Source organism: Agelaius tricolor, unplaced genomic scaffold (assembly GCF_023055355.1).
Source record: "Agelaius tricolor isolate 1412-34295 unplaced genomic scaffold, bAgeTri1.0.p SCAF_30, whole genome shotgun sequence".
In the NCBI taxonomy this organism is placed as follows: domain Eukaryota; kingdom Metazoa; phylum Chordata; class Aves; order Passeriformes; family Icteridae; genus Agelaius; species Agelaius tricolor.
The window spans coordinates 7,983,666-8,006,328 of NW_027269290.1; the positions used below are offsets into that span (position 1 = coordinate 7,983,666).

Genomic DNA, 22,663 nt, shown 5'->3' on the forward strand with positions numbered 1-22,663 from the left:
CTGTAATTCTACATCCAGAACAGATTCTCACATATTGACTGGTTTTTTCAATGTGCAGTACTCTGAAAGTAGCTGATGAACAGATCCATCTGCCTCAGTGAAATATAAGTGTATTGATCTGCCTAAGTGAAATATGCTGGGATTGCTGAAGTGCGTATCTGGCTTTGACCAGGAGATGGATGGACCATTCCAAATCTGGTCGTCTTCTTCCCAAGATCAGGCCAGGCGTGCAGACACAAAAAAGCAGGCCAAGGGAATAAGGGAAGCAAAACAAACCAAGCGCGCGGTAATATTACTATTTCTGTAAGTGAAGCAGATGCTTCAAAGACAACGTCTGCTGGTCCACTGTTGAAAGTGAAACAAAATAACCTTTGTTAGGTTCCATATTCCACGATGTGTTGTACTCCTTATGCTGCAGCAAGCAAATCCAAAATTTTATGAGGAACAGTTCATGCTGGTAAAATAGGGAATTGAGGTGGGGACTGTGGAGTTGCAGTGCATTCCTGGGAAGGGGTTGGTTGGAGAACTGCATTAGGAATTGCTGTTGCTTGTGTGATTGCTGGACAGCCACAAGGACGATGCTGAGGTGTTGTCCTAATACTGCAAAATGCCTTTTATGTGTTTGGAAGTAATTTTTAAATAAATGATGGTGTTTAAGGAGATGAGAAGTCGATTTCATTTGGAGCTCAGGATTTGTGTTCAGCACAGGATCTCCTGCTTGTTCAGAGGGTGTGCTGGGCTTATTCTCTCTCCTTGCATGAGGGTTTAAGGTGATTTTGTAATCTGTGGACATCACTGACCTCTCTGAAGGACTGATAGGTAATCTTGGTTCTATTTTGAAATACTCATCGTGACATGGTTTTGTTTGGAGGGAAGAGGGTGCGGATTGAAATTCAGTTTGCTGTTGGTGAGTGGTGGTTGCTGAGGGTATGTTTGAGAGTTGAGAACAAGATGTGGAATGCCCTCACCTTGGCTAAAAGGGAAGGGTAAGTATAAACTTGCCACGACCAAAACATGCAACTAGCTTTGCAGAAGTGACACATGGTTGGGAAAACTTGGTTAGTGGTGGGAGGATTTTGATGGTTTGGATTTTTTCCAAATTTTACATATATGTAGGTACTGTAATGGTTGAAGATGTAGGTGAATGGGCCTTGTATGAGGACTGCTGTGGGGTCTGTGATCTGTTTGAGGTGGTCTCCTCGGCAACTTTGAGCTCATAGGCTTCAAAGGCTCCTGTCAGAAATGCTTCTGGGGCAGGTTTAGGCGTTTCATAACCTGTTGGTGATGTAATTTTACAGGAGCAGTTGTCTGTTCCAGCCTTTTTCCCTGCTGTTGTGCTACACCAGCATCCATCTGCTGCTGCCCATCTCCTTCTCTAGGTTTGGAGACAAAGGTTGAGCTTTTCCCCTAAAGCCCTGAGTGTTCTGCTGTAGTGCATAACTTAAATTTACCAAGGTCACTGAACCCTATTTACTGTGTTTTCTGGGAGGCTGACAGGGTACAAAAGATTGGTTCGTACCCTCCTGTCTGAAGGATGAGACAGTAATACAAGAGCTCAGTTATTTGTGTGCTGAAGGGGCCATGGTTCTCCAGTGATGTGACAGATTCACTAATGATACCTGACAGAAGTATTGTAAAGGAGTAACTGTAAAAAAACCCAACTCCCTTCTATTACACAATGTTTTTAAGAAGGAAATATTTTCTTTTTATAATTTGAAGAATGCAAGTTCCCATGTGACAAAATATTGAACTCAGGTGACTGGTGAGTAGGTGTAAATTGAATGGAAACTACTTCAAAATACAGTTAAATAGTTTCTTGTCTGTAGAGACTTTGAATTTTGGTAATAGGTTTTGTATTTTAATACTTTATATTGATTTTCAAACAATTCCAGACTATTGTCAGTGCCTTGTTCGGGAGATGAGGGGGAATGGTTGTTAGTCAGCTCTGCTTAAAACCACTGTGCCAGAAGAAATTCTTCCCTGTGACAGTCGTGAGGCCCTGGCACAGGGTGCCCAGAGAAGCTGTAGCTGCCCCATCTCTGGCAGCATTCAAGGCCAGGTTGGATGGGGCTTGGAGCAATCTGGGATAGTGGAAGGTGTCCCTGCCCATGGCAAGGGGTGAAACAAGATGAGCTTTAAGGTTCCTTTCTGACAAAAACCATTCTGAGATTCTGTGATTTGATAGCACAAAATGATATTTTCCATCAAGGTTGTTGTATTTAAAACAACGCAACTCTTCCAGCTGCGTGCTTTTTCTGAAACTACTATAGCAGTAAAACACAGTTCTTATTGTGAGATCCTGCTTTACAGATTATTCTAATTTATTCTTTTTTCTTTCTAAGGAAAAGTCATCAACAAGGACTTGCGCCACTACCTAAGCCTTCAGTTCCAGAAGGGCTCGATAGACCACAAACTTCAGCAAGTGATCAGAGACAATCTCTATTTGAGAACCATCCCTTGTAAGTATGTAAAGATCAGCCTCATTTCATCTGTTCCTGCTAACTTCCACATAATTTATGAGTTTGAAATACCTTCTCTCTTAATCTGATTTAGATTTTACCTTGTAGTGGAGACTTCTGGCTTTGCTACAGTAGCTTCACATCTGAAGTTGTCATGAATTGGTGCAGCCAGTATGGACTGAAAACCAGCAAAAACTTGAGAATTCAAAGTTCAGATTGTTTCAGTAATATCTGTGTGTGGCTCTTCACAAATTTGTCAGTAGTTGTTAGAATGACCCAGCCACCACAAGAAATAAATCTTTCTCAGCATGATCAAGCAGTGCCAAAACATCCTGAATTTTGTCAATGTGTTGTGGTTTTTTTCTTCACAAAGAGCAAACTGAGACCTTAAGTGTCAAGTGCATTTGGCAGAGCAGGGCAGCTGGGAGGAGGGGTTGGGTGCAGAAGGGGTGACAGTGGCAGAACGTACAGGCAGACTGTTTGCTCATCCTGAGAAGACTGATTATAAAAAGGCTCATCATTGACTGTTTAAATATTCATTGCACTAAAAACTTTGTCAAGTAAAGTTTTTGTATCTACAGGAATTCTACTCTCTTCTCTCTGAGCACACCTGAGAGTTAGCGCCTTTCTTAAACTGCATTTCATTATTACTAGCTTTTATTTACTAGCTCTTGTTCATGCTGCTGCCTGAAAAAAATGATGCATGCTTTTAAAATGCTATTTGGTTGTAGGCAGTAATGAATTGTAATGAATCAGTGAAGTTCTTTCAGGAGAGCTTTAATTAAGCTGTTATAACTACGGGAGGCCTGTTTTTATAGACAAACACTTTGAGAACCTCTGCATTAACGCAGCAATTTACTGATAAAGTTTACCTACAGCCAGGGGTTGGAGTGTGGCTGAATTACACTCTGAATTGTAGGTTAAAAAATAAATTCTGTGCTGAGTTACGGATTTGGTGGCCCAAAAATCAAATGTGCTTAGTCATGATAACCTCATTGCAAATTAGAGAGCTGGTGCTGGTGGAAATAGGGAAAGATGCAGCACCCTTACAGCTGGGTTAAAATAAAATAACCCAGACTGGGATTGCGTGTCGTCAGCTGCCACAAAAGTTGTTGTTGGTTCACTGACTATGAGAAAGAATTCTCTATTAATTGCCACCTCACCGAGCTGCTTCCCTCCTCCTCCCCCAATACCCGAAGTGTTGTTCCTATGTAATTTACCGTCTCAGTTTTTATACATTATTGTTCACTTGCTTACCAAGAGTTGTTTTAACTCTTACTGAAGTGACATAATCTTTGTATAAAGATTTGAAAATACATTGTTTTTACTGAACTGTACAGCAGGCAGCATTTGGTAACAAGCAGCATTTAAGTGTCTTACAAGAGTGTTTTCTCTGTCTTTGCAGGCACTACAAGGGCTCCTAGAGATGGGGAGGTCCCTGGGGTAGACTATAATTTCATTCCTGTTGAGCAGTTTAAAGCGTTGGAAGAAAGTGGAGCCTTACTAGAAAGTGGAACATATGATGGTATGTCAGTGATGTTTAATGGAATGGGAATAAGGACCCAGTACTTGTGTTCAGGTGTAGCTCCTTGTGGTACCAGCTTTCCTGCTCACTTGATGGTCGTGACAGTAGTAGAGAGACAATAGTTAGTCTGTTTTTGGGTTACTGTGAAGAGGAGGAGCAATCCTGTTTTAAAGCTTTCTAATAATCTGCAGATTGTCCTTTCAACTGCTCTTAATCCCACCAGATTATTTTCACCATTGCATTTTTGGGAAGCATTTTGAAAAGGTTTGTCTGTGCTTGGTACAAATTTAAGAGAATTTAGTCAATTTTGTGTACACCTCAAGAGAATGGAGCCATGTTCTCCTCTCAGGTGTGCATCAAAAGGACAAAAGGCAAGAGAAATTCTGACCCAGCAGAGAAACAAAAGCATTTTTCAATGAAAAGTTGAACAGCACTAGACCAGATTGTAGGAAAGGGGAGTTTGTTAAATGTGGTGAGGAAAAACATTGTAATGGAGACGGTGATCAATCCCGTGAAAGGCTCTGTGCCTCTGGTTTTCCTCATCCCACACTATCTTATATTGTCCAGTCTGTGGAAATCTAGTAAGCAAATTTAGGCGACATTAGTAGTTTTTTTTCTTTATTCCTGAGCTGCACTTTATCTGACTGTCCCCTCTCTGAGCCTTGCCCTTGCTTGATATTTGCAGAAGGGTTTTCTTTCTATATGTATTTCCATGGTCAAAACCATATCCAGGCACTAAAAGTTACTCCAGCAGGAATTCTGGGAAGCTTCCTTGCTTTGTGCTCAATTCCCTAATAAAACTCATATGAGCAGTCAGGAGAGAGGTCAATTGCTGAAATTCTTTTTCCAGAAAACAGCAGATGAGTCCTTTGTACTATATTGAAGGGAAAATCTGTTCTTTTTTCTGAAGTAAAAATATCAGCATGTTGATATGAAGCCATATCAACATCTTTGTTTTGCAAGTGTATTGTCAGTAGAAAATTGCAAGTGTTAAAAATCAATTACTTGTTAACTGGTTTTATGGAAATAAATACCTTGTGTCTGCATAAAAGTAATTTGCTTTTTGACTTCAGTATTTCTGTTGCTCCAAATCCATCTTTTTCTTTAGAAAACTTGTAGCAGGATAAAAGTTTTCAGATAATCTCTTGGTTTTTGACAATTAGTGCTGCATTAGCAAGAAGTCAGTGTATGAATAAATAGGCTTTGACTGTTGATTTAGTTTTGGTAGTGCTGATGTCTTCTTTGAGGCTTTAAAATGTCACCAAAATACATTTGCATGGGCACTAAACTGGTAACAGCCACTGCTAGCGCCTTCAGCAGTGCTGAAGTATCCTGAAGTATTAGTGCTTCAGTGCTCCTGATTTCTGTCTCATTTTCAGGTAATTTTTATGGTACTCCAAAGCCTCCAGCAGAGCCCAGCCCCTTTCAGCCCGATCCAGTGGATCAAGTTCTTTTTGACAATGATTTTGATACTGAATCACAGAGGAAAAGAACCACATCCGTCAGCAAAATGCAAAGGATGGAAAGTTCTCTCCCTGAAGAGGAGGAAGAGGAAGAAAAGGAAGCAGTTAATGGCAGCGGAGGGATAGGTTGGTTGACAAGGGGAGAAATTCCCTGGAGTATTGTGTGAATGGACATGGACTATACAAAAAACATTTGTGCTTCCTTAGTTTAGGTGAAGTATGAAGGCAGTTTCTGTTCAGACTGGTGCTTCTATTTGATTTTGAGATGACCTTTTAAAAAGAACCAGCTGTTCTCCCAGCCAGATGTGCAGTTGCATCATAAAATGCACTGCTTGGTCAAGAACATGTGGTGCTGGATATGGGCCAGGGCCAGTTACACGAGCAGGAAGGAAAAATTTGTCCACTCTTGAAATAACAGAGTCCTTCACAGCGTAGAATTCATACCCTGCAAATGTTACTGTTGAATTTTGAGGCAATCACTGAATTTGTACACAGGAGATTTTAAGGAACTGATTGGTTGAAGGGGCAACATTGGCTCATACTGTAAAATTTTCGGATGATTTTGCCTAGGGGAACTATCACACAACCTCAGATCACCCAAGGCGGGGGGGAGCTTGTGGTGAGAAACAAAGCCAAGCATGTTGAGACTGGAGCAGTGTCCATCAGGACCTTTCTGGGATTGGCAAGGTGCCCTTTTCCTTTTGCTGTCATGGTTACTCATCTGGAGGGGGGCGAATTGATGGTGGAGAGGAACTGTCACATTGCATTTGCAGTTGATCCTGTGTGTGACTGTTTAGGACAGAGTTACACTGACCAGACCTGACCTAGTCTTGTCATCTTCAGGGCTGGCAACACCACAGAGGGGCCAATGGTCAGGCTGGTGGTTGGGTGAAGGTCGTGGACATAGTCATGTCACAGCAGGTATCAAGCATAACCTCAGTTCTGAAGGGTAGAGGCTTCTATTTAAAGTTTCCTGCCAGAATTTTTGGGATCTTCTTTCTAGTTGTGGCTTGTAGCAAGGTGTTGTTTATTTTACTGGCAGTTTGGGTCTTCTCTACATTTCCTTCTGATTCTTTAAAGAATATTAGTAGGATTTTTTTGATTGTTTTATGGCATTACAAACACTGTTCTCTCTGTAGAAATGGCAACAGAGCATAGTCAACTTGGATTTCTGCCAGTGTCGATTTTTCAGAGTAGGCTCAGGCACAGAATACAAGGTTAATTCTGTTTGGCAGGGGAAGAGCAGAGTTCAGTCTTTTCATGTCAGCTTTTCGAAGTTCACATCTGAAAAAAAAAAATAATGCACATCACATAGAGAGATGTGTTTGACATCCACTCGTAGCCAGAGTAAGAGGGTGGTTCTTTGTGAGAAACAACATAAGCATCTGACAAACACTTTCCCTGAACAACTACAGAAAACAAAGAAAAACATTCAGATTCTCCTGACTGGATGAAACCTGTTCCCAGCTACAACCAGACAAGCAGCAACATGGACTTCAGAAATTATTTGTCAAGGGATGAGACCCTGGAACCACTACCCAAGAACTGGGAAATGGCCTACACGGATGCTGGCATGATCTACTTCATTGAGTGAGTAACTCAGCTCCTTGGAGGAGACAAGTGCTGGTGGCTGCAGTCTGGAAAGCTTGCTCTTTCACCTCTCTTCTTCTTGTGCCGCTTCTATTTCTTTATGAAATTTACTATTTTCCTACTGTTACACTCCTTACTCATCGTCCTCAATGTTGCACGCTCGGTAAAATTCCCATTGTGCAGGAAGACCATATGGTTCCACCTGCAAAGTCAGTTTGTTTGTTCTAAGTTTTGTATCTCACTAATACAAAGCTGGCTGAGTATTGCTAAGTGACACGTGACATGGAAACTTCCTGTTTAGCTGTTTAGCTTCTCTGCTTGTGTTCCTTGGCTGGGAATGGATGTTTCAAAATACAAATAGCCCAGATGAAAGCCCAGGATAGGAAAGTAGCTCATGTGTGCACATGTAAAACTGCCTCATTTATGAGTTCCAAGGCAAAAATGAAACAGAAACCTTCCTGAGAGTTTAGCATATGAGGAGGCTAAACATTTTTTTTTTTTCCTATCAGGTAGAAACAGCTGCTGTTCCCATATGAGCTTTTGGGGGGCTGGGGGGAGGATCTGTGCCTCCAACACTTCCTGTGTGCCCTGGAGAGTCTCCAGTGTGCTGATGCCTTTTCTTTGTAGCATTTTGTGACGTGACTGAGGCACAAATAAAGGTTGTATTATCTAAAGTCTACATTTTCCTACAATAGTAAATACTTGAAGGAAAGTTTCTTCAGTGTGAGGGAGTTCTCTTACTGGCATGTGTTCTGCTCCACAGTCACAACACCAAGACAACGACATGGCTTGATCCCCGACTCTGTAAGAAGGCCAAAGCTCCTGAAGATTGTGAAGATGGAGGTGAGATGTTCAGAATGCATTTGCCACCTGTCACTGATAAATGTATGAGTTTATTCCAGCTGGATACAGTCCATTACTTCCGTGGAAGAAGCTTCTCCCCGGTAGATGTGACTCTGGAGCTGGCTGAGTGTTGAGTGTCCCCTGTAATTTGGTGGCAATAGGAATTTACATAAGACTGGGAAAGTCCATGGTGTATTTTCCCTGGAGTAGTAGAATCTGGCCAAACAAAATGTTTATCTACATTCCTGAGCAGAATATGAGATGTTTTGTTCCAGTGTCATTCTTAAGGAGAAAGCTGCATGTGAGTGATGTTCTCACTGGAAACTGTTGTATAGGTGGAATATGGCAGAAGGTCCATAAGTAACAGAATATAGGAATAACAAAGAAGGTATGGCAAAATACATATTTCTGATGATAACGATTGCATGTGACATAGTATTTGAATGCAGAAGCTAAGGGAACAATCTGACTGATTGATTTAAATTCCTTCAAGACTTCCAGGTCAGTAGCCTCCAGGCAATTAGGCAATTTCTGCAACCATTTCCTACACAGGTGGGCAATTTAGTCTGCTAGGAAAGAGCATCAGGTAGCTCTGTCTTCAGCAAATGCTTGACATGTTCCAAAAGCTGAAGCAGGCTCAGAATGACCTGTCATCCTCCAAAATTGCCCAGCCTAACAGCCATGTATCCATAATGAAGCCAGCTGGAGCAGCTGCATTCTGCTGCTTATTAAACGTACATGCAGCTCTTTAAACAGAGATTCAGGATATCCAAATGAACAATACTTAAATTAATAGACCCATTGGGTCTTTAGTCAGACCCTGTGGACCAATACTGGTATTAGTAATTGGTAATATACTGTCAGATGCCAAGGAAATTCCTGTTATTGTCAAACTTAGGGCAGCCTCAAACAAGATTGCAGGGCAAATTTTTCCTTAAAATGTCTGGCTGACTATATTCATTATTCTAATATTTAAATTTCCATGGTCAAGATAACTAGAACAATAAACTTGATAAGCTGACCTCTGTGGTAACTGCTTATTACCTTCAGTCAGTCATGAGCTGCTGGCACCGTCTTACCAGATGCTCAATTTGCCATAAAAAGGAGCCTTTTGCATGTAATTTTCAGTACAAACAGGTCTTTAAGTTTATTTATGTTTAAAGTTGCGGGATTTCGTTGAATACAAGGCTCATCATTTAGTGCAAGAAGGAGTAAAAGTTGCAGGGCTTCAGATTCCCTGGAACAGGTTTTTACCTTTCATCAGGGAAGAAAATGGGACCTGAATTTTCCTCGTATTTTTCATGAGCCTAGGTCTTCTTTAATGAAAACTCTGATATTTGTGGATAGTTTTCCCCTGTAATGGAGAATTCGGTCTTTCTGATTGCAGAACTTCCTTATGGATGGGAGAAAATAGAAGACCCTCAATATGGGACATATTACGTTGAGTAAGTGCTAATTATTGATTTGGCATACATAAAAATTGAGTATGAAACTCTGAAGTCCTTGATCCCCGGTAAGTAGAGATTGTAATGCAGTGAAAGGCCAGGTTGGACAGGGCTAGGAGCAATATGGTCTGGTATCTATACTTGTAGCAGGGGGTGGAACTGCTGGATGGGCTTTAAGGTTCCTTCCAGTCCAAAACATTCTGTGATTCTGTGAAACTATTAAATATATCCAGGAAAAACAGTTCTTGGGTTGCAAACTCATGGCACAAACTTCTGGTGGCACTGGCATGAGGGAAAATCCACAGTGTGACCTTAAAGACTTAAGGACTGTTTTTCATTTGGGGAAAGAAAGCAAGTTGCAACCAAAATAATTTATAGATGGAAATGAGCTGATGTCATTTTTCTTAGCTTAGCAAAAACAGAGTCACTTGATTTAAGAGTGGCACCTGATAGAAGAAAAATGGTAGAGGTGAAAATGTAGCTTCAGAGAACAAGCAAACATTTTTCACTTAGCAAAGCCAAGGTATTCGAATTATGCTCAAATTTGTTGGTCTTCCCCTCCTATGCTGTACTTCTCTATCATCTGCTAGGGAAAAGGTGATGCCTGAGTTTGTAAATAGTATAGGTCGATGGGTCAAGAGAAAAAGCAGGTTTGCTCGGATCTAAACTATTACAACTCTGCCTGGCGATTAAAGGAAGTAAAATTTTATTTGCCTCAAAGTAAGTAAACCGCTGGAAGAATGAGCATATTTTCAGTATTAGTTATGAGAGGTTTTTTGTTCATTTCTCCAGAGCATTCATCTGACATGATAAAAAATAGTGTTTGTAGATGTGGTTTTTTTGGGGTTGTCTTTTTTGGGAAGGAGTCAGAATGTTTTCTGTTGAAATCCTGACCTACCTTTTGTATGCCTGCAGTCATATTAACCAGAAAACTCAGTTTGAAAATCCAGTATTGGAAGCCAAAAGGAAAAAACAGCTAGGACAGACTGATGCTGGCCCTTCCAAATCAGGTATCACTGAATATTGTGTTCTTTGTCACATATATCTTTATCTGCAAGTATGCTTTATAAAAACCCAATTCTGGAGTTCATGAAGGCATCAGCCTTGTCTTTTCACTAGCCATTACAGTGTTACCCTCCAAGATCTTTTGGGTTTTTTGAAGAATTTTTTCATGTTAAAATTGAACCAACACACTAAGACTGCTTCTAAATCATTTTGGTTGTTCTGAAGCCGGTTGTCATAAACAGCTTTGGAATATATGGAGGGTTAGAAGAGCCATCTGGAAGTGCAGGTAAAGCCACACCTGGAGTTTTGATGCTTTTGATCTACTTTAAGCTTGGTATTCAAGGATAAAAATTGGGAATTTGAGGTGGGAGGTTTGCATACAGCTCTGTTGCAATCTGTCCAGAAAAACTCTTTTCCATGCCCTGAATTCAGCTGGAAAATGAGTGTAGCACTTCCCTGTCTGTTTATCCTTTAAAACTGCTTCAGAAGCTGATCAACAATAAACAAATCATTAACCTTTGTGACACCTTAAAAATAAACAAAAAACTTAGCAGAATTAACCCTGGCTTACTGCCCTCCTGTCTCTGTATTCCATAATTCCAAAGAACCGGGGAGGTCTCTCTTCACTCGAGATCCATCCCAGCTTACTGGAGCACTCATAAGGACATCCCTGAAGAAAAGTACTATGGGATTTGGCTTCACAATCATCGGAGGGGACAGGCCTGACGAGTTTCTTCAGGTGAAGAATGTGTTAAAAGATGGACCCGCTGCGCAAGATGGAAGAATTGCTCCAGGTCAAGTATTATTTCTGTAAACTTCCATTTCCTGGGGTACTTTGGGGAACACAGCTTGAGGCACAGGAGGTTGGAGGACTCCATACACATCCTCACTAAATTAAATATTTTCATATTTGTGAAAGATCTTTGCAGAGCAGTGGCTGAAAAGGAAAAGAAGCAGCATTCTAGATAAAAATTGACTTTAAGGGCACTTCTGAAGATTTCAGTACTTCTCCTTTAGCAAAGACAGTTATCTTCATGTTTATTCATAGAATGGTTTCTCTCTCTGTAAGTGAAGTAAAAATAATGTGTTTGAGTCCTGGTCTGTTTTGCCTTGTTGCTGCCAGAAACCATGACACCGATTATTAAAACTGCAAAAAGCCCACAGCAGGAGTGAGGAAACAAAGTTGTGTGAGCCGAACAAGTGAGGAGAGAAGAGGGATGAGCAACCCATGAGGACTTATGCATTTTTTCATGGTTATTACATGTGTAATTAGGTTACCTGTAACCTTACCATAACCTCTGGTTTGCATATTAGAAAAGGTGAAATGCTTCTTTACCTATAACATAAACACTTACTCTTGAGCAAATGAGTAAAAGAATTCATACTTTGAAAGATAAATACTATTAACTTACAAAATGGAACAATTTCCTGTTTTGTTGCTGATGTGTTGTTTGAACTTGTTTGTATGTGGTTCATTTTCCACCTCTGCAAAAAAGTAAACAATCCTGCAGAAATGTTGGAATGGAAAAGATGTGCAGCTATTCTGATTGTAGTTCATGGAATAAGGGAGATCCTGTTTTACTGATGCCTGGGCATTAAAGGGATAGGACAGTTTGCAGGACATATTGTACCTCACATGCAAAGTTTCACATCAAAATTATGAAAACACGAACCAAGGTTTTGGGATCTGAAGCCCACATAAGTTCGTTTTGAAAATGTATTCTTAGCCACGTGTGGCAGCAGTGTAAGAGTGTGGAGCATGTGTGTGTGCACGATCCTAGCTTAAGTTCAGCCAGTCCTAAAATAAACACGGGGCCAAAAAAATCCGATTTATTCTGCATTGGGTTTAGGATGCTCTGCGATATGAATTAAAGTAGAAGACATCTGCTTGCTGTAGTGTGCGTGCTCTGCTTCATCTCCCGTGGCTGTACAGTATCATTTTTTAAATCTGCTGCAGATTAAACTTTATATATTTAGCGCACTGTGTCCTGAGATGAAATAGAATAAATGCAAAGAGGAAATCCTTTATGCTTTTTGGCAATATTAGCCATGAGGTAATATCCCAGACACTAGTTATTCATTCGAAGACAGCACTGTGATTTCTTCAAGGTAGGCTTTTGTTGAAGGTTTCGCTTCTGTTTTTGACACCGTCAAAATTTCTTTTGTAACAGGTGACGTCATCGTGGACATAAATGGAAGCTGTGTCCTTGGCCATACCCATGCAGATGTTGTCCAGATGTTTCAGCTCATTCCCATAAATCAGTATGTGAACATGACTTTGTGTCGTGGGTACCCTCTTCCTGATGACAATGAAGACCCCGTGGTGGATATCGTGACAGCCACGCCTGTCATTAGTGGTCCGCCGGTGGCCAAGGGAGATGCTTCCATGTCCAGCCAAGATTTAGTAGCAGCAACAGTTGTGTTGGACCAGAATGGGAAAGTGTTGGTCAACGGTCGCCTGAACGGCCCTTCTGTGGATTCAGGAGAGCAAAGGGTCTCCTTTGCCTCCTCAGGAGGCTCTCAGCCAGAGCTGGTCACCATCCCTCTGATCAAAGGGCCTAAAGGCTTTGGGTTTGCCATTGCAGACAGTCCCACAGGCCAGAAGGTGAAGATGATTTTGGACAGCCAGTGGTGCCAAGGCCTACAGAAAGGGGATGTCATCAAGGAGATTTGCCATCAGAATGTGCAGAGCTTGACCCACTTGCAGGTGGTGGAGGTGCTCAAGCAGTTTCCAGTCGGAGCAGAGGTGCCCCTGCTTATCTTAAGAGGAGGTACAGACAAAATTGCAGTTGTCATATTGGTTATAAGTTTTTAAAAGTCCTATTTTAGTGTGATATCTAAATTGTGTCCAGTCTTGACAGCTAAGCAGCAGTTCATTCCATCTCTGAACGATTATGTTCTAAGTTTGATTTATACCCCTCACTATTTAGGGTGAGAGCATGTTGCTGGGATTTTGTTTGAAGATTTAGTTAGGTTTTTCTTTGGGTCTTTTTCCCTCAACAATTATATGGTGATATGTTTATGCACTGTCTCGTCCAAGTCTCTGGGGAGTGCTAAAGCAAACACGTGGTCTCCAGTATAATGCAAAGCATATGATGGACTGAGTTTTGTGAGGTTCTCCAAATATATTCTAGTAACTGTGTCTGTAAAGAACAGGGGATTGCAGGAGATGGGAAGAAGCATTAGCGAAGAGGTGGGGCTGATCACTGGGAATAGCAGAAAAAATTCTGATTTTTTCCTTTGCATATTCATATTCCTTCCTTGATTGTCAGTCACAGACCAGAATGCATCTTCTCCCCAGAAACTGTAGCAGATAGTGTCCCTCTTTCAGAGGAAGCTGAATCTGAATGAATTATGAGGCAGCTCGTGGCCGTTCAGTGTCCCTTCAGGCTTTATTGTAACCCTAACTTCAGCCACTGGTATTTGCAAAAATCTCTGGATCTTTTTCTCTATAAATACTACTATTCCTTAATCAGCTAAGGAAGTAATTAGATTTATGTGTGACAAGTGAAATTCCCTCAGACAAATTCATAAGTCTCCTTATCCCATGAACTGAGGGGTGACTTGGCTGACCAGCTTCCAGCAGAAAGAGAAATAGATATTTTTCATTGTTGTACAGCTTTCTGTTCTAATTGAGACTTCTCTAAAGTGATGGTTTTGGTCACTTTGCCATTTAAAAGCACAGTGAATCAGCTGCTATTATTTTCACCCCAGGGGCAGCTGATTATATTGCTGAAATGTTGTTGAAACTTTTTGTAACCTGCTATTAAAGTTACTTTCTATTTTCTTCAGGTCCACCCTCCCCTACTAAAGCTGCCAAAGGAGTGAGTATTTGTGATGTATGTAACTTGTTTTTGACCTGCTTTGTAATCTCATTTCCTCTGGATTTTAGTCCCTGTGATAACCTGCAAGATGGTTTATCAAAACCACATCTGCTTGGTAGCCAAAAATTCTTTGTCTAAGTTAGAGTACCCATTAAAAGGGAAACAAAATACAGCATCTATTTTTTTCCTTCCTAAAGGAAGTTTATGATCCTTTGATTCTTCTCAGTCCTCGCATAGAATTAATGGACTGGTTACTGCTCCCTTTTGGAAATGCTTATCTTTGGATCCATATTTTCAGCAAGTCTCTATGGAGCTGTAAATTCCTAGCTCGATACTCATTGCTCTTGGAATTTTGATCTGTCAGAGCATCTTTAACATATATTAGCTCAGTAAAGAATCCTTGGTCTTAATAGAACAACCTCTGATTTAATGATGCTGATATTAATGCTTATGATTTTTATGAAGGTTCTGTTGTAAATTAGAGTGGTCGAACACAGATACTTCTTTAAAAATGCTTCTTGTAAAGAACAAACAGGGCAATTTATGAAAACCCCATTACCAGAACATAGCTGTAACTTCCCTTTCTATCTTTATCCTGCTGTTTGAGTGCAACCTTAGTTGTATCCCAGCAGTGGAATGACACAAGCACACATGTTCAGCATGCTCAAAGATGACTGTGCTCAATAAGATCTTCGGATTCAGTTCCTTACAAGCATCCACCTGCCCGCACTGAATAGATCAGAGCAGAAATCCCTGCAGTTGGAGGGCCTTGGTCCTGTCAGCATGGATCCCATGGCAATGTGCTAAAAATAGTTTGGACTTGGGTACTGGCATACTATTCCAGCACACATACAGCAGCAACAGCCCACAGAGTGCTTGATGCTCAGTGGCATTAAGCAGCATGGCAAAATAATTCACTTAAAAAGGGCAAGTTCTTGTGTTTACAAACATACAAGAAGTGTCAAACTGCTGAATGGCTCTGGGCAGTTTCTTCTGCTCTTGGTGAAAGGGCATATCTACATCTGTTCTGCTCCTGCTGTGGTTTGGCATGCACTGCCACGTGCCAGTTTTCCAGGCTGGGCTTCCGCACAGAAGAAATATTTAGAGTTATTTTGTTGCATAATTGATTGGGGATTTAGATGAGGGACCACAAAGTGTCCTTGCCTCATGAACAGGAGAGTTGCAGCTCATGAAAAGACAAAAAAGGCAAGTTGTTAATACCTCACACTGCCCAGGTGTGTCCTCCTGCCCCATTGTATATTGCTCCAGCAAACAGCTCATGCTGGGAGCACCCCTGGTGCTTGTGGGGAGGAGCTTGGCAAAGGACAGGAGGCAGTGCCGGTGAGGAGCAGCCTGTGCCTTTGGTGCTGGATTGTGGCCCAGAGCCAGGCAGGCACCTGACAAGGATTCGGTGTCTTCTCCAAACATGATCTGTCCTTTTGCCCCACTTCATCCCATGTGTTGGTAACTAGCAGCATCTGCCCATCTTCACTCCTCTCTGAGCATCAGTCACTTCAAACTCTTTCCAAGCCTAGTCTCCAGTAGAAACTCATGTACAAGTGAGGAAGACTTTAGTACTCTGGTCAGACGCATCCACTGGAAAAGCTGTAATTTTGTTCCTTTCTTCCTGTCTATTTCTTCTGCATGGTGTTCATTGTCTTTGCACCCACAAGTGTAGTCATGCCTTTATTTAATGTGGATTTTGCATCTCTGGGCTGTTTCAGAAGGACAGGCAGGACAGTTCCGGGAGTTTGGAAGCTGTCAGCGATACCATTCCACAGCCGATGCCCTTCCCGCCCTCTGCTGTGCGACCAGGCTCTCCTAAACTGGACCCGTCTGAAGTCTACCTGAAGTCTAAGACAATTTATGAGGACAAACGTAAGTACATCATCTTCATCTTGAAAATACTGAATTATGAAGGAATTTTTTCTTTTGTCGCATGTGCAGTAAAACTACTGAGACTTTGTTGCTAAGTTTGTTAACCTGCTGTGGATAAAATGTTTCAAGTAATGCATCATTCAAACAGCAATCGGAAAAACAAAAAAGATAAAGTATGTTTCAACCGTATTTTCAGTAAAACAGTTAATTGCAGAAATAATGCCAAGGATGGTTGTGAAGTAAACTGCAGCAGACCTGCTTATAAAAGTAGTTCTGAATTGTGTTACAGAGTGGCTTTTTTCCTGGTCTGCTGCACAGATGTAGTTGAGATTCCTGCTTTGAAAATTAATGATACCATTTTGAAAAGAGAATATCACTGTATTTCTGGTTGCTGTGTTTTGTCACTAGAAGACTCAGAGTGTACCACCAAACTATAATCCTTCAAGAATCCTTCAATAATCCAAGATAGCTCCTTACATGTTTTGAAATACTGTTGTTTTTTTTTTTTTCTTAGCTCCAAATACAAGAGATTTAGATGTTTTCCTGAGAAAACAAGAGTCAGGCTTTGGTTTCCGGGTGCTTGGTGGGGACGGACCAGATCAGCCTGTAAGTGAAACTGATCACAGTTATCTCACAGTATTGCTGTTGAAATGTTCCTACTCTGTCATCCCCATTTCAAATCATCCCATCCAGGCAGCTCAGTGATGGCAAAATTGATTGATTCATACCTGCCTTTCAGAGATCAGGAATTAGTCCTCATTACCTTTGTTTTTTCCCCTCTTCTTGGACTCCATTCTCCAAGGTTCTGCGCCCTTCCCGCTACCGAGCCCGTCCTTTGCCGCAATTTTCTGTCAGGCCGAGGACACTGGCGGTGTTTCTACAGCTGTTGCTGCGTTGCTGTGTCTCGGAGCCCTCAGAAGGGCCATGCTGGTCCCCAGCCTTTGCCCATTGTCACCTGATCCCAGTGGTGGTCAGTCATTGGTGAGATGTGCACAGCAGCGCATCCTGGAAAGCAGCTGAGTGGAAGGAAGTGATTGCTCCTTCTGTCAAAATTTCATTAGGCTGTTCCTTTCCTTGCAGCCCAGTGAAATGAGGTTTGAGATGGTGACACACCCCTTTTATTCCCTGCTTCTCCCGCTGGATTTTTAAGCATGCATTGTGTTGGAGGCAGCTGGGCAAATGCCAGAGCAGACACACCTGGATGGTCTGTTCTCCAAGGGCAGGTTTTAGGAGACTCCCCTGTATTTTCAAACATGCATAAATTTCTCTTTGGGAAGAAGCTCTAAGACTTGTACTATATATCAGGGACCTTTCTTTAAGCTGTTTAAGGGGAGAGAAAAAGCTTTTGGAATAGATCTGCATAGATTGTTTTCTCATTACAGTGAAGGAATTTGGTTTTTCCATTCCCAGCTGTGATCCAGTGCTAGCCTTTTTTTTTTTTTCTTCCTCCCTCACTAACATGCATTTAAAGTAAAAAGCAAACACAGAGAATGTTACTTCTGTTGCACTTTATAGCATTTATGGTGTTTGGTTTCCATAACACCCATAGGAGGTGTGGAGCTGATGGATGAGCTGCCCGCCATTCTTAACCTCCAGCATACTAGCTGTGGTTACCCTTAATCTTCCATTTAATTGAAAATGATTGTAGCATGTGAAATTGAGTGTGGTTCTTCTCTGTATTATATTTAGTAGCACTTTTTGAGGTGGGGGGTAGGCAGAACTGTTGGTGTTTGAATTCGTTGTCTCATTACCAAAAGCTGAGACTTGAAGCAACTTGAAATGTGGAACTGTCTATAAGCAACTTTTCAGAAACAAACTTGAGTTGGTTCAAAAGCTTTTATTTCTTCCCCAGTCATTCTTCCTCAGTCTTGGTAAAAAAAATAAAAATTGAGTAGAATGAATGTCAGAGGCTTTTGTGTCATAAATGTCTAGGAAATCATATATATAATAAGTACATGGTGTGTGCTCATTTCAAAAATTTTGCTTTCTAATAAACTGGCAAACATGCTCAAGAGAGAAGAACTGACAAAAATATAGATTAAAGATTTAAAGTAGTTAGTGAATGCTTTGAGACTCCAGATTGTCTCCACTAGATCAGCTTGTGCAGAGTACACTTGCTGGCTGCATTTCTGCTAGAGCTGGACAGTGAGGTAATCTTTAAAAAAGTGTTCCCCAAAAGACCTCTTCTGCACTGATTCATGTGGATTCCAACCGCTGTGTGTTCTGATGAACTCATGTTCCCTTTCAAACCCCTGGACTCTGCTCACAGATTTATATCGGAGCCATAATCCCATTGGGAGCAGCGGAAAAGGACGGGAGGCTGCGTGCAGCGGATGAGCTGATGTGCATTGATGGAGTCCCTGTGAAAGGGAAGTCACACAAGCAAGTTCTGGATTTAATGACCAGTGCTGCACGAAATGGGCAGGTGCTGCTCACTGTCCGGAGGAAGATCTTCTTCAGTGGTAGGTGTCTGCTTGCCTAGAAAGAGCACTTAGGGCTTGTAGTCAAGTCCACTGAAGTTGCTCTGGAACTTAATTACTGCACTGGGGCTGAGCAGCCTGAGATAGAGGAGGGTAGGGTGAGCTATAAATGGAGAACTCTTAAATGGAGAAAAGCAGAATTTAATAGGCTTGGACTCTGTTGCTCGCTAGCTTGCACTGCTCACACAAGGCTCACACAAGGCTCTGAAAGTTATGATGCAGGGGTGGTTTCTTCAAACCTTTTTGCAAGTAGTAGTTAGAACAGCCATTAGTGCTATGGTAATTGCATAATAATGCAGTCTGTTTTCTCAACATCCCAGAATGGTTTGGGTTGGAAGGGACCTTAAAACTCATTTTTTCCCACACCCTGCCGTGGGCAGGGGCACCTTCTATATGCTGTATTCTCAAGTCTTTTAGCATTAGTGTGTAGGAAGATTAACTGTATTCAAACTAGAGCTGTTTCAGAGCAAGATCTTGAGATGCTGCAGTTTTAGATCAGTGTCCAGATCAACACTTTAGAGAACATTAGTCTGGGGTGGGATTTACAGCTGACAAGGGCCCCCTGCTCTGATTAGTAACTGCTGTTGCCACCTCATGCTGGTACTGACAACTGAGCTTCATGGCTGTGCTGAAGTTGCTTTGTGTGATTTGTTCCTTATTTGTTGCTCGTCTGTTCCCTGCAAGGGGAAAAGCAGGCAGAGGAGGAGGAGCCGCAGCCTGTCCTGACACAGAACGGCTCTCCTCGGCTGAACCGTGTTAACTTTGCCAACCAACCGTGCCCGGAGGTCTACGACGTCCGTCTGCAGCGGAAGGAGAACGAAGGATTTGGCTTCGTCATCCTCACCTCCAAGACCAAACCTCCTCCTGGGGGTAAGTGCCATGTCCTGGTGGCTCTGCTTAACCTCGCTGTGGCTTCTCCATGGATCTCTTCCTGTGCAGTGCTGGTATTTCCCTCATAGTCAGCTTTCACTCACACTGGCACAGCCCAGCCATTTGAGTGTTGGTATGTCTTGTTCACCCAACTGTGACATAAATGGGGAAAAGGGAATTTAAATCTCACACAACCCATACCCAAGTGTGTGCACTTGTCCCAGGGCAGCATTTGGGATGTAGATATTTGTCAGGCTCTAGTGATGTTGCATTAATTCATTGGCATTTTAATGGAAGCATAGTTTCAACCTTGGCTTTATATTACCTAATCAGGTAAAAATTCTTATTCTGGAGATCTGAGGAAGTAGAGTGTACAGTATTTGGTGGAAAACAATGAACTTGTTACTTACTGTCTTTGAGCGTGTTTGTCTAGAAGGATCATCAAAATGAAAAAGCAGTCTGGTCTGGTATTGCAGTTGTGAGATATTGATGCGGCTCAGGCATAGTTGTCTCTAGTTCTGCCTCTGTGCTCATCTCTGGGAAAAGGACTGAAATCGATCTTTTTGCCTTCTACTTCTCAGAACATTTCTTCTGTTCTCCAGTCTGTCTGTTCTGGCCCCAGAGCTTTGGTTTCTGGAGGAGTCTGTGCAGGGCATAATGTCACTCTGGGGTGAACTGAGGGAACCAAGCCAGGAGAGCTGCAGGAAATTTGAGGCAATTATTACAAGTGCATATTCATCTCAGAGACCAGGAAAAGCGGTCACATCTATGCAAAGCTGATGTAGCACCTTGCTGGCCTTGCACAGGCTCCCTGCTCAGGTCCTCACCTGAGTGAATCAGTCCCCAGCAGGAGAAGTTTGATATATTTTTAAAGTGTGTTAAGGGTTAATTTTTGTTTGCAAGTAGGAAGAGTTAGCCCATGCATCTGAATGTCTGTGTTACAGTGGATGACCATAAATCTCTCTGAGCCCACACTGTCTGTCAGGGTCGATGCATGAAATGGAAAACTACATTATATATGGTAAAACCAACTGTTCTGGTGCGCTCCAGGGACATACATTCTCACTCGTCCCTTTGCAAAATATGATCCATTTCCTTCCCGTGTTTTCCTTCAGGCACAGCACCCTGTACATGACAAGGCCATGCTGTGTGGTTGGCATCTCCATTCACTCACAGTGAAGCACTCCTTGTTATTTGCAGGTGTGTCCTGTACAAGCAATTTCACCCTTTGGAGCAGGAGAGGAGGGACAAACACTGATCTCTGCTCTGTGGTGACCAGTGACAGGACCAAGAGAACAGCTGGAGCTGTGCCAGAGGAGAGTTAGGTTGAATATTAGGAAAAGCTTCTTCACCCAGAGGGTGGTGGGGCACTGAACAGGCTCCTCAAGGAAGCAGTCACAGGTCCAAGGCTGCCAGAGCTAAAGCAGTGTTTGGACAGCACTCTTCAGGCACAAGGTGGGATTTGTTTGGATTTTGGGATGTCCTCTGCAGTGCCAGGAGTTGATGATCCTTGTACGTCCCTCCAACTCAGCATATTTTGTGATTCTGTGACTGGCAGTTCTGGGTCTTTGTGATGCTTATCTGATGTGCACATGGTAGGATTCTTGAGGCTGCCCTGTGCAGGGCCGGGATTTGGATTTTCATCCTTGTGGATCCCTTCCTGCTCAGGATATTCCATAATTTTGTGAATACTTACAGTGTTGCTGTGCCTGTTCTTGTTTCTTAGTGATTCCTCACAAGATCGGGCGGATTATCGAGGGAAGCCCGGCTGACCAGTGTGGGAAGCTGAAAGTGGGTGATAGAATCTCAGCGGTAAACAGCCAGTCCATTGTGGAGCTCTCCCATGACAGCATTGTGCAACTCATCAAGGATGCAGGCAACGTGGTGACCCTCACAGTGGTGGCTGAGGAAGGTAAGGAAGGTGCCACCACACTGTCAAAGTTGGGTATTTATCACTGCTGAAGTTTATTGGCTTAAATGGAGCATTTGAAGATGTTTGGAAATTTAGGAGAGTAAATCTTACAATATCCTGAGTTGAGTGGGACCCTTGGGGATCATCAACTCCTGGAAGTTGAGTAAGTTGGAAGCTCATGTGTTTGCTCTGGAAGAGCTAAAGGCAGGTGGGATAGAGAGAGGAGCTGCCACAATAAGGTGCTTGTACCCAATAAGGAGCTAAAATTAGTAACAGTGCAATGAAGAGTGAGAGAAATTCTCATGTGTGAGAGACAGAAAATGCTGCTAACATAGAAACATCCTGTCCAGACCTTGTATTCTCCAGCCAAAGAGAAATGACCCCTCAGGGGGCTGCAGCAGCCACAGGATCATGCTTAGTGAGAAAATCTCTCCCCAGCTCAGGGGCCCACCTCCTGCTGCTGCAGGTCCTACCAGAGCTCTCTTCCCAATGCTGCCAGGATGCTCTGTCCCTGCTCTAAGGCCACAGGGACTCCTGCTTTTCAAATCTCTCCATTTAAACAATGAGTTTTTGCTTTCTCCCGTGTTAAAACCCACAAATTCCCTGATGCTGCATCCCTGCAGCAGAAACATGCTGCAGTTCTGTCTGCCAAAGCTCCTCTTTGGAAAAGGGTCACATCCTACCACACAGGGAAAAAGCCTTGACAGGGTTTTCCTGCCAGTCTTGCACCTGCAAAACCTGCTGTGTCACCTGAGCAGCAAAGCGAGTCCTAGGTACTGCAAAGTCCCATCTTCGGAGACTGTGACTTAATGACAGCTCCCATGTAACACTGCATGCACTGTGATATTGTTTCTAAACAAAAATATAAATATATAAAATCCAGTAATTTGGAGAGAAAAGCTGTTTTCCTGCCCTGCATTTTTCTTGAATGCTGCTTAATTAACTCCCTATCGTTATTTTGTCAGAAAGTTGGCTTTCTTCACCTTTGAAATAAGAAATAGGTATAGCCAGGCTGTGAATAAAGCCAGCAGATGATTCTCTAATTTCACATTCATTGCAAATATTTAACATGCCATCTCAGCCTGTAACACAGAATTTCAAAGACCTAATGTTCCTTTTTGTTAATGCTTGAAGTAGAGAGACCTCTCTAAGTTGTTATTTTTCTATTAAGATTTTTATTTTTATCAAATCTGGTTCATTCCAGTTTGAAGGGACACACTTCAAAGCAGTTGCCATGGGTGATGTTTATAAAGCAACTGAAGTTTGAGTTGGTTGAATTAGATCTGTTTTCTCTGCAGCTTTTAGTCATCAAATGCAGACTGATTTGGGTTGGAAGGACCTGAAAGCCCATGGGGCTGCCATGATCAGG

At 42.2% G+C, this 22,663-nt stretch overlaps 1 protein-coding gene across 4 annotated transcripts in view; it reads left to right on the forward strand.

Moving 5' to 3' along the window:
- MAGI3 (membrane associated guanylate kinase, WW and PDZ domain containing 3) overlaps positions 1–22,663 on the forward strand; it is a 54,465-nt gene that overhangs the window by 24,610 nt on the left and 7,192 nt on the right. The window contains exons 2-16 of one of the 4 annotated variants that reach the window (XM_071449960.1): positions 2,343–2,459; positions 3,865–3,984; positions 5,364–5,573; positions 6,863–7,037; positions 7,801–7,880; positions 9,268–9,325; positions 10,241–10,335; positions 10,936–11,124; positions 12,502–13,101; positions 14,123–14,169; positions 15,879–16,032; positions 16,547–16,638; positions 18,302–18,494; positions 19,197–19,382; positions 21,109–21,294. In XM_071449960.1, the coding sequence (XP_071306061.1) occupies positions 2,343–2,459; positions 3,865–3,984; positions 5,364–5,573; positions 6,863–7,037; positions 7,801–7,880; positions 9,268–9,325; positions 10,241–10,335; positions 10,936–11,124; positions 12,502–13,101; positions 14,123–14,169; positions 15,879–16,032; positions 16,547–16,638; positions 18,302–18,494; positions 19,197–19,382; positions 21,109–21,294 (2,502 nt within the window). The remainder of the gene's footprint in view (positions 1–2,342; positions 2,460–3,864; positions 3,985–5,363; positions 5,574–6,862; positions 7,038–7,800; positions 7,881–9,267; positions 9,326–10,240; positions 10,336–10,935; positions 11,125–12,501; positions 13,102–14,122; positions 14,170–15,878; positions 16,033–16,546; positions 16,639–18,301; positions 18,495–19,196; positions 19,383–21,108; positions 21,295–22,663) is intronic. The other 3 variants (XM_071449961.1, XM_071449962.1, XM_071449963.1) reach the window with 3 other exon arrangements.